The sequence below is a fragment of the Parambassis ranga genome, chromosome 17, assembly GCF_900634625.1.
Source record: "Parambassis ranga chromosome 17, fParRan2.1, whole genome shotgun sequence".
NCBI classification, from domain to species: Eukaryota; Metazoa; Chordata; class Actinopteri; family Ambassidae; genus Parambassis; species Parambassis ranga.
Window position 1 is genome coordinate 9668574 of NC_041037.1, and position 10924 is coordinate 9679497.

The window sequence follows — 10924 nt, forward strand, 5'->3', positions numbered from 1 at the left end:
CAGCAGTACAACTACACCAGGAACCACTACAACTACACCAGGAACCACTACAACTTCACCAGGAACCACTACAACTTCACCAGGAACCACCACCACCACCACTACGCCTTCAACACCTAGAGGTATCTGAGCAAACATGTCTGAATTGATGTTGTTTTCACTTACAAATATTCAATATGTCTATGATGACTCAGTTGCACGACATTAAACTAATTAAACACAAAAAAACTAAATAAAAAGCTGCTGTGCTTCCAGGCTGTTCAACACTACCAACACTATGCTGTCCTGGTAGGAACGATGCCTGTGGCAGAGGGTGTTTCTGTGATGAGTTCTGTCTGACAGCACGTGACTGCTGTTCTGACTACACTTCAACCTGCTCATGTGAGTAAATTTGAAAACATGCAAGACGCTTGTTATCGAGAGCAAATTCTTCTATAGCACTGCAATATCAAACATCACTGTAACATCATCCAAATCTTTATTTCAGTTAAAACGTCACATGTTATTAGACATATTGTCACTGCATCATTGTTGTGTATTTTTACCTGCTAACAAAATAATTATTCGTGCATTCTTTCTACCCAAAAGTGAAGTCTGCGTATTTTGAAGTTTCTGTGTTAACCTATGCGACAAATCAAGATGTGATGTCAGACGATGTATTACAGGTAAGTAAAACAGCATTGTTAAACAACATGAACGCTACACACTTGAGCTGAGAAACACTGATTTTGTCTTCTCTGTCTTAGTTCTTTCTGCAGAACTGCAATGGCTGCAAGGTGGCGATCACAGAAATTGACCTCACCTGACAGAGCTCCGACACATTTTGATAAACCTGTACAGTGACAATAGTCTACAGATCAAATCAAAATATTTGTCAAATCGATTGAGTGGAATAATCAGTGCCTACTTTAAGTTTGAAATAAAAATATGAAAAAAAGAAAGAAAACAGTGGAGGAGAAGGACACTGAAAATAAAAATATAATCAAAATAAATAAATTAACATTACATGGGACTGATTTGACCAAAGAGGATTTAAAGTAGACCATCAGCTGGCAATATATCAGATGCAACAAATCAATAAACTCATGATTTTTTTCCCCATCATTATATCAGGTCAATTTTTTTTCTTTTTAATTACTATATAATTACTTTTTCTACTTTTAACACTCTGGAAATACCAGATGAGCATAAAATACATATCCTATTTATCCAACATTCAACATATTTAAGAATCAGTTCAATGTTTCCCCATCATTATATCAGGTCAAGTCAATTTTATTTCTTTATAATTTATAGCACAAGATCATAACAGAAGCCATTTAAGATAACCTTTCCTATAGAACAGGTCTACACCTTGTTCCTTTATTAAACAAACTAAACGGCTAATGTTATTTATCTTATTTGCACGGCAGCATGACATTTCTGTCTCTGCATGGTTGCGCGTTTACAATTCACCGCTGCTGTCTGCGCACAGAGGCACGATGCGTGTACACACACAGACACATGCACAGACAAACACACACAAACGCACACACCATCGGACAGAGAACGTGTGTTGCTTTGTCCACCGTTGCTCATTACATGCTAGTTGGATAGACTGAACTCTATGACTACGCTAGGCTAAGCTAACGTTACTGATGTCCGTGGTTTTTTTTTAATTTTTGCCAATGAAATATGCTATTTACATCCCGCTCTGTAAGCATTGACGGGACGTTCGGCAGCTTTGCGCACGGTTGGACGCAGAGTGCAGTGGGTCTCTGCTCTGCCTGCAGCTGAACCTGCAGCGTGAAGCTACAGTGAGAGTGACCGGCTGTGAATGCTTTGATGCGGGGGAGGAGCTCACGGTCCCTGCTTGTCGAGGACAGTAGCTGACTGCAGAATGATTTCATGTCTGTCTCCAAACGTCACCAGAGAGAGTCATCAGTTGCTTTAGATTAAAAAAAGCGAGAGAGATGCCAAGTTGCCAACACACGTTTCTATGCTGTGGTAAAAACGCCTCCCTGTATTACTTGGTGCGCATGTCCAGAACCGAACAGAAACACGTGTACCGAACGGTTCGGATTTTTTTCCTGAACCGTCCCACCCCTAGTGTATATGTGTATATATACATTTCCACTCCTAGCTAAAGCCACACTACCTCCTGTATAATAACGTGGTCATGCAGTGCAATAACTTTATTTTTTACAGCTATTATGTATATGATGTAAACTGTCATCTTTACCATACCGGATCATAATGTGCAATAACAGTTCAGTACTCAAGTCACTTTATTCTGGTATTTAATCAATCATTCATTCACCTTGTGTTCATTCTATTTATCTATTTTCTATTTTTTTCTTCTTATGTGTGCTGTTGCTGCTGTAACACTGTGAATTTCCCCTGTGGGGGACTAATAAAGGATTATCTTATCTTATCTTACTGGAGATCAGTTTTTAGACCTCAGTGTTTCTAAAAATTTATCTACAAATGATGAGAAAAGATGAAAAGAAAGTTTTCGTTAAGATAGATGTTGATTTAAGGCCTAATCCATCTTAAAATATATGGACAGCAATTAGAAAATAAACAAACTGCAGTGTTAAGTGTTATGCTGTGCACCTAACTTTCCACATTTCTCACAGTAAGGCTTTAAAACTAAAGAAGAACCACATATTTATTCAGTAGTTTGTGTTTCCAGTAAAGAGCCAGCAGAAGCTTCCTGCTTAATGTTTACTGCAACAACAGGTTCCTAGAATTTAAAAAAAAAAAAAAAAAAAAAACTGGCTTGTTATGAAAGTGACAAGTGTAGCATGTAACATGACAAGACATCTGGTGCAGACTGGGATCTTAGTGCCAGTCAGATGACAGACAACACACATGAAGCAATGGATTGGTTTGAACTGCGTTTCTTGCTTCTGATGGGTTTGCTGCCTCTCTACAGCGGTGAGTAAAAAATGAATGCAAAAACAGCAAACAGAGTCACTCATAAGGGAAAAACTAAAGGTTGAGATTAACTATGCCATTTACAGAAAATATAAATAAAATTAGGTAGATGATTAATAGACTAACACTCGCGATCGGCACATCAAGTATCAAAGCAAGGAATCCAGACTGTTGTTGAGTTCTTGAATGACATTTTGCTCCTTTTCCAAGCAACTTTATTAATTCTAAAATAAACCCAAATCATTCACCTACATGACATAAAGCATTGATATATGTTACGTTACAATTCGTAACGCAATAGATAAACAATTATTTATACCTCTTAAATGCCTCCGTTATGGTGCATTTAGGCACCTCAAAAACAGCAGACTTTCAGGGGAATTCCAATGTGAGGTGTGACTGAGGAAACATGATGTTGTTAAACTTAATTTTAATGTGGAAAAGTAATTTAAAAACATCAAGTAAACAGTGTGTCTTTTTGGTTATTTGTTTATCGTAGTTTTTCCATTTGAAAAAGCAGCACAGTTTGAATGTAATTCTTTGTCACAAAGCTATGGGCAACTGTCCCTCCTGTAGAGTCCGTCACTGCCACACACGCAGTAGTCTAACAGGCACTACTGATGGAACCTGATGTGACAATAAATATTTGACAATAATCAAAATGTATGACTCAATTTGAAGAGACCACTGCATATTACTGAATCTATGATAAATATTATTAATGGAGAAAAACTGGAAACTATAATAAATCTGTAAACGATGAATAATTGTACTTATAGATTGTTCTTTAGAGTATGAATGTGTTTTCCCCCCAGGCACCAACACGACAGCCAACAGTACATCCACACTTTCTGTAACTCCACTCAGCATTACAAACACCACCACAACACCCTCACAAGATAACAGCAGCACTTCAGACTTCTCCATTACTGCCAGTGCAGCCCCCGACACAGCCAACGCTACCATTACTTACCCACCACTCAATATCACCACACCTTCATCTTCCAATGCCAATGCTTCTACAGAAGACAGCATGGGGAGCAACAGCACTACGGGTATGTCAGCATTTTCTGTGCCAAATTTTGCTTTGAAAAATCTGTTGATTTTTTATTTTGTTTTATAAAAATGTTACCACATTTTAAAGTAGACTTCAAATTATATCATTAAAATTACACAGCTGTAAATCTCTTTGTTATGTAAAGACACATTAAGGTTTAAACTCTACACTCTACAAACAAACTTTGAAAAAAGAAAATAACAATGGCACACGCACTGCTAGTGCCTAGTGCCAAGACTCTAGTGCAGAGGAAATATTTTAATAGGTAGATACAGCATCACCATCCAATGCCACTGCTACTACAGAAGCCAGCGTGGGAAACAACAGCACTACAACTTCACCAGGAACCACCATCCCCACTACGCCTTCAACACCTAGAGGTATCTGAGCAAACGTGTCTGAGTTGATGTTGTTTTCACTTACAAATATTCAATATATGTCTATGATGACTCAGTTGCACCACATTAACCTAATAATAACATGCTCACAGAAAGACTAAATAAAAAGCTGCTGTGCTTACAGGCTGTTCAACACTACCAACACTATGCTGTCCTGGTCTCAACAATTCCTGCAACAGAGGGTGTTTCTGTGACGAGTTCTGTTTGACATTAGATGACTGCTGTTTTGACTACACTTCAACCTGCTCATGTGAGTAAATTTGAAAACACAAAAGATGCTTGTTATTGAGTAAAAATTCTTCTATATCACAGCAAGGCGGATCCAACACAATAAGCACCAGCATTACTAGAATAGCAAACATCACTGTAACATCATCTGAATTCTTTATTTCAGTTAAAACGTCACATGTTATTAGACATATTGTCACTGCATCATTGTTGTGTATTTTTACCTGCTAACAAAATGATTATTTGTGCATTTTTTCTACCCAAAAGTGAAGTCTGCGTATTTTGAAGTTTCTGTGTTAACCTATGCGACAAATCAAGATGTGATGTCAGACGATGTATTACAGGTAAGTAAAACAGCATTGTTAAACAACATGAACGCTACACACTTGAGCCGAGAAACACTGATTTTGTCTTCTCTGTCTTAGTTCTTTCTGCAGAACTGCAATGGCTGCGAGGTGGCGATCACAGAAATTGACCTCACCTGACAGAGCTCCGACATTCTGAACAACACAAAATGTACATTTTGATAAACCTGTACAGTAACAATAGTCTGCAGATCAAGTCAAAATATTTGTTGAATCAAAATGAGTAGAATGATTAGTGCCTACTTTAAGTTTGAAAAAAAATAAGCAAAGAAAGAAAGAAAGAAAACAGTGGAGGAGAGAGGCAGCCTTAAAATGAAAATATAATAAAACAAAACATTACATGGGATTCATTTGACCAAAGATGACTTAAGGTAGACCATCAGCTGGCAATATATCAGATGCAACTAATCAATAAACTCATGATTTTTCTCCTGCTCACTCCTCTATCTACCTCATTTGCACACATATAAAGATACATCAATTGCACATTGAAGTTGTAGGCATAAAAACCTAAGTAACAAACAGTGTGGCCTACTTTTAGGCAACATGAAGTGATTTACTTTACCTTCAATTTGCTGACTGTACACACAGCAGGAACACACACACCACATCCATCAATAACTGCACAGAACCTTTAATGTTATCTTGCCGCCACCTATCGGGCACCTACGTACAAATGTTTGCAACACCACAAACAGAGAATCCGGGTGGGTGGAGGCAACAGATGAAGTCCCAGATTAAATAGGCCTCTATATACATATATACACACACACACCTGTATGCCCCTGATGAGGTGGCAGATGTTCTCCTGAGGGATCTCCTCCCAGACCAGGATTAAAGCATCAGTCAACTCCTGGACAGTGGTGCAACATGCCGATGGTGGATGGAACGAGACAAGATGTCCCAGATGTGCTCCATTAGATTCAGGTCTGGGGAATGGGCAGGCCAGTCCATAGCATCACTGCCTTCAACATGCAGGAACTGCTGACACACTTCAGCCACATGAGGCCTAGTATTATCATGCTTCAGAAGGAACCCAGGGCCCACTGCACCAGCATATAGTCTCACAATGGGTCTGAGAATCTGATCCTGGTACCTAATGGCAGTCAGTGTACCTCTGGCTAGCAAATGCCTCCCCACACCATTACTGATACACCACCAAACAGGTCATGCTGGTGGATGTTGCAGGCAGCAGAACCGTTCTCCACAGCATCTCCAGACTCTGTCACATCTGTCGCATGTGCTCAGTGTGAACCTGCTCTCATCTGTGAAGAACACAGGGCACCAATAGCAAATCGGACAATCTTAGTGTTCTCTGGCCAATGCCAATCACCCTGCACAGTGTTGGGCTGTAAGAACAAGCCCCACTTGTGGAAGTCAGGTCCTCATACCACCCTAATGGAGTCCGTTTGTGACAGTCTGAGCAACTTGTGTGGGTTGGAGGGGTGAGAGCACTGACAAAATGCAGAAGTGATCAAACATCAGGCAGAAAGGATAAGAACAGTGTAATGGTCTGTGGTCAGCACCTGCAGAACCTCTCCTTTATAGGGGTTGTCTTGATAATGGCCTCTCATTTCCACCTGTTGTCTGTTCAATTTTCACAACAGCAGCTGAAACTGATTCACAATCAGTGTTGATCCTAACTGGACAGGCTGATTTCACAGATTTGCAGTTATGTGTTGTTCAAGTGTTCCCTCTATTTTTTTGTGCAGTGTATTTATATTTATACATTTAAATAAATAACAAAAAATTATTAACACCATTTTTTGATCGCCAACACACTTTTTTTCTAAAAAACAATATCAAATTTTACCCCAAATAGACAACAGACAATTCCTTAAAGTCAACAATAATGGATGGTGTAGCTGCTGATAGAGTAAAGAAAAGTTAATGTTGGATCAAGTGCATGTCCTACAGCTGGATAAATCACAAGCTAGTTTTTAATTATAAAACCACTGCTGGACCAAACACAAACAGAAGTTACTAGTGCACCTTTAGTGGTGTCACATCTTTACCTGCAGATGGCAGCATATTCCCAGTTTCCACAAATGGCCAAACTTCAGGACAATCCACAGCTGAGCTGAAGGTGCAGACAGATGTTTGTTCAATGCAGTAATGTGGTAAAACATGTTATGAGTACTATGAGCACATTCCAAATATGTTTTTAATTTAACTGTGTTCATTAAACATGGTGCAAATTCATTTTAGGATGATATGTGATTTTCTAAGCCTGTTCATATTTCCTGTAATGTTGATTAGTTTTTAGACCTATTTCTAAAACTTTGGCTACTGATGAGAGAAAATGAAAATAATGTTTTCATTAAGATAGATGTTAATTTAAGACCTGATCCATCCTAAAATATATGGACAGCAATTAGAAAATAAAGACACTGCAGTGTTAAGGGTTATGCGGTGCACCTAACTGTCCACATTGTGTTTCCAGTAGTATCCAGCAGAAGCTTCCTGGTTAATGTTTACTGCAACAACAACAGGTTCCCTGATTAATGATTTAAAAAAACTGTTCTCTTGTTGTGAAAGTTTATCTACAAGTGTAGCATTCTTTACATATTTAAATTCAATATCGCATTAGGCATCAGTGACTCATTAAGCAAATAGAAAATGTCTCCACCCCTTGTAACATGACAAGACATCTGGTGCAGACTGGGATCTTAGTGCCAGTCAGATGACAGACAACACACACAAAGCAATGAATTGGTTTGAACTGCGTTTCTTGCTTCTGATGGGTTTGCTACCTCTCTACAGCGGTGAGTAAAAAATGAATGCAAAAACAGCAAACAGTCACTCATAAGGGACAAACTAAAGGTTGAGATTAACTATGCCATTTACAGAATAATATACATTAGATAAAATTATGTAGATGATTAATAGACTAACACTATTGTGATCGGCACATCAAGTATCAAAGAGTCTGAAGTAGGGCTGTGCGATTTGACGATAAATGATCATGAAGGATTTGAACGTATCGGCGATCTACCAGAACGGACAGATCGTTTTATCGTCCATAGAGCACCTTCTATTAATTGCAGTTCTATATTATGCGCAGACGCATGAGTTTTTTTCACTCGTCCAACTCTCAGTGCGCTTAATGTGAACACGACCAACCAGTGACAGCCTCCCTGTTAGGAAGCTACGGCTGAAAACGAAAAGAGAACAGAGCAACTGGTCCCTAAAACGAACTCCACCTTTATGTTCGGTGCTGTTTCTGCCGGCAGCAGCGACGCGTCTTCTAAGCCTGTGTGTGCGCGCGACGTGTGTCACAGTGGAAGGGCCGCGTGTATATGAATGTATTATAATGCTACGAGCGCGTACGCGCCCACCTCTCTGAACATTATCAACGTTATATTCAGGTTCGCTGCTGTTGTGCCGTCAGCAGACTTCTACACCTGTGTGTGTGTGTGTGTGTGTCAGATGCAGACAGAGGCAACAGCTAATGACGTCACCAAAACAATAACGCAGGCATTTGATGAAGAGGCTCCATATGAGGACTCTAGTAAACGGTGGACAGAGCTGACAGCAGCAGCTCCGTTTGTCCTTAGATATGATTCCCATTAAAGTTTGATCATTTGTTCTAAATTACATTGAACTTTAAGAGTTACTTAAGTCTCCATACTGTATTTATTGTTTAGCCTTAGGAGGCACACTTCAGTCTGTTTAAATGACTGTTGAATAATACTTTACAGAACTACATTAGTCTTCTTTTTAACCTAATTGAAATAAAACTTTATTTTGTTCTGTAATTGTTATTTAAATTTTAATGTTTATTGAAAACTAATACTGAGTGCACGTTATCAGTTGTTGTTTGCCTTTAAAATCTACTGACAGTTTTTGAGAAGTGACAGAGTAGGCTACCTGAAGTCATTTACACAGAAACATGCAAATTAGTGTCAATGTAAAAACAAATCGTGATAAAATCGAGATCGTGATTTTATCATTAAAGAATCGTGATATAACATTTTTGCCATATCCCCCACCCCTAGTCTGAAGCAAGGAAACTGGACTTGTTAAGAGTTCTTGAAAGACATTTTGCTCCTTTTGCTCATTCACCGACATGTTGGTAATAAAGTATTGATATATGTTATGTTACAATTCAGAACACAAAACAGTTATTTATACCTCTTAAATGCCTGAGTTATGTTTTTTCAAAGGATTTTCAAGGGATATGTGATTTTTGCATTCCACTGTGAGGTGTGAATGAAGGAACATGATTTAATCTTGCACACAATCTCTGCAAACCTTGCAAGACGGAATGCTGTTAATCAAGTAGTGAGTCTTTTTAGTTATTTTTTTTTTCGTAGTTTTGTTTTTTAAATTTTTAAATCCCCCTAGACCATGTTAACATGGCTGACCTCAGAGCAGAAACATTGAAAGATTAATATGAGCATGACTGCTGAGTGACAGGACAAGCTTTCTGCTTCCACAATTGCCCGCCCACCTGACTTTACTCATGCTCCACCTCTCTGTGGGAGGTTTTCTGTCAGAGCAAACCCACAGGGACTCTTCAGTAATCCATAGTGGATGTCACAGACACTTCTTAAAACCATATGTACAGTCAGCTCATTACTTAGTTGCACCAAATTTTTAAGGTATTGCACCCAGGTGTCATGAGACATTCCAGAAAACAGTACATTGTTCTAGAAAGTATAGTGTTGTGACCATGTTAGTGTCTCTCACACTGGGAAAAGGCTCACTAAAGTCTATTGTTTTCTTTTATTGCTGTGTTCCACTCTCACCCACCATTCCTTTAAACAGCACAAATCAACACAACATCAGCTACAGTCTCTGCTACTGCGACCTCCACCGCAGCAACTAATACCACAGCATCACCATCCAATGCCACCGCTACTACAGAAGCCAGCGTGGGAAACAACAGCACTACAACTACACCAGGACCCACTACAACTTCACCAGGAACCACCACCACCACCACTACGCCTTCAACACCTAGAGGTATCTGAGCAAACATGTCTGAGTTGATGTTGTTTTCACTTACAAATATTCAATATGTCTATGATGACTCAGTTGCACCACATTAACCTAATAATAACACAGAAAAACTAAATAAAAAGCTGCTGTGCTTCCAGGCTGTTCAACACTACCAACACTATGCTGTCCTGGTAGGAACGATGCCTGCAGCAGAGGGTGTTTCTGTGATGAGTTCTGTCTGACAGCACGTGACTGCTGTTCTGACTACACTTCAACCTGCTCATGTGAGTAAATTTGAAAACATGCAAGACCCTTGTTATCGAGAGCAAATTCTTCTATAGCACTGCAATATCAAACATCACTGTAACATCATCCAAATCTTTATTTCAAGTAAAACGTCACATGTTATTAGACATATTGTCACTGCATCATTGTTGTGTATTTTTACCTGCTAACAAAATAATTATTCGTGCATTCTTTCTACCCAAAAGTGAAGTCTGCGTATTTTGAAGTTTCTGTCTTAACCTACGCGACAAATCAAGATGTGATGTCAGACGATGTATTACAGGTAAGTAAAACAGCATTGTTAAACAACATGAACGCTACACACTTGAGCTGAGAAACACTGATTTTGTCTTCTGTCTTAGTTCTATCTGCAGAACTGCAATGGCTGCAAGGTGGCGATCACAGAAATTGACCTCACCTGACAGAGCTCCGACATTCTGAACAACACAAAATGTACATTTTGATAAACCTGTACAGTAACAGTAGTCTGCAGATCAAATCAAAATATTTGTCGCATCAAAATGAGTGGAATGATCGGTGCCTACTTTAAGTTTGAAATAAAAATATGAAAAAAGAAAGAAAACAGTGGAGGAGAAGGACACTGAAAATAAAAATATAATCAAAATAAATAAATTAACATTACATGGGACTGATTTGACCAAAGAGGATTTAAAGTAGACCATCAGCTGGCAATATATCAGATGCAACAAATCAATAAACTCATGATT

The 10924-nt window shown here is 38.8% G+C and overlaps 1 protein-coding gene and 2 long non-coding RNA genes across 3 annotated transcripts; all 3 read left to right on the forward strand.

The window, feature by feature from the left end:
* Window positions 1-315: 315 nt before the first annotated feature.
* On the forward strand, window positions 316-862 carry LOC114449866 (uncharacterized). The gene is made up of 3 exons (XR_003672016.1): window positions 316-381; window positions 589-665; window positions 747-862. It is a non-coding gene; the product is annotated as an uncharacterized LOC114449866 (long non-coding RNA).
* Window positions 863-2793: 1931 nt separating this feature from the next.
* On the forward strand, window positions 2794-10717 carry LOC114449864 (integumentary mucin C.1-like). Its single transcript, XM_028427708.1, has 6 exons — window positions 2794-2919; window positions 3735-3974; window positions 9738-9935; window positions 10070-10195; window positions 10403-10479; window positions 10559-10717. The coding sequence occupies exons 1-6, from the start codon at window positions 2838-2840 to the stop codon at window positions 10616-10618; spliced, it is 783 nt and encodes a 260-aa protein (XP_028283509.1). The 5' UTR covers window positions 2794-2837; the 3' UTR covers window positions 10619-10717.
* Window positions 4380-5396, forward strand: LOC114449867 (uncharacterized). Its single transcript, XR_003672017.1, has 3 exons — window positions 4380-4624; window positions 4870-4946; window positions 5028-5396. It is a non-coding gene; the product is annotated as an uncharacterized LOC114449867 (long non-coding RNA).
* Window positions 10718-10924: the final 207 nt, after the last annotated feature.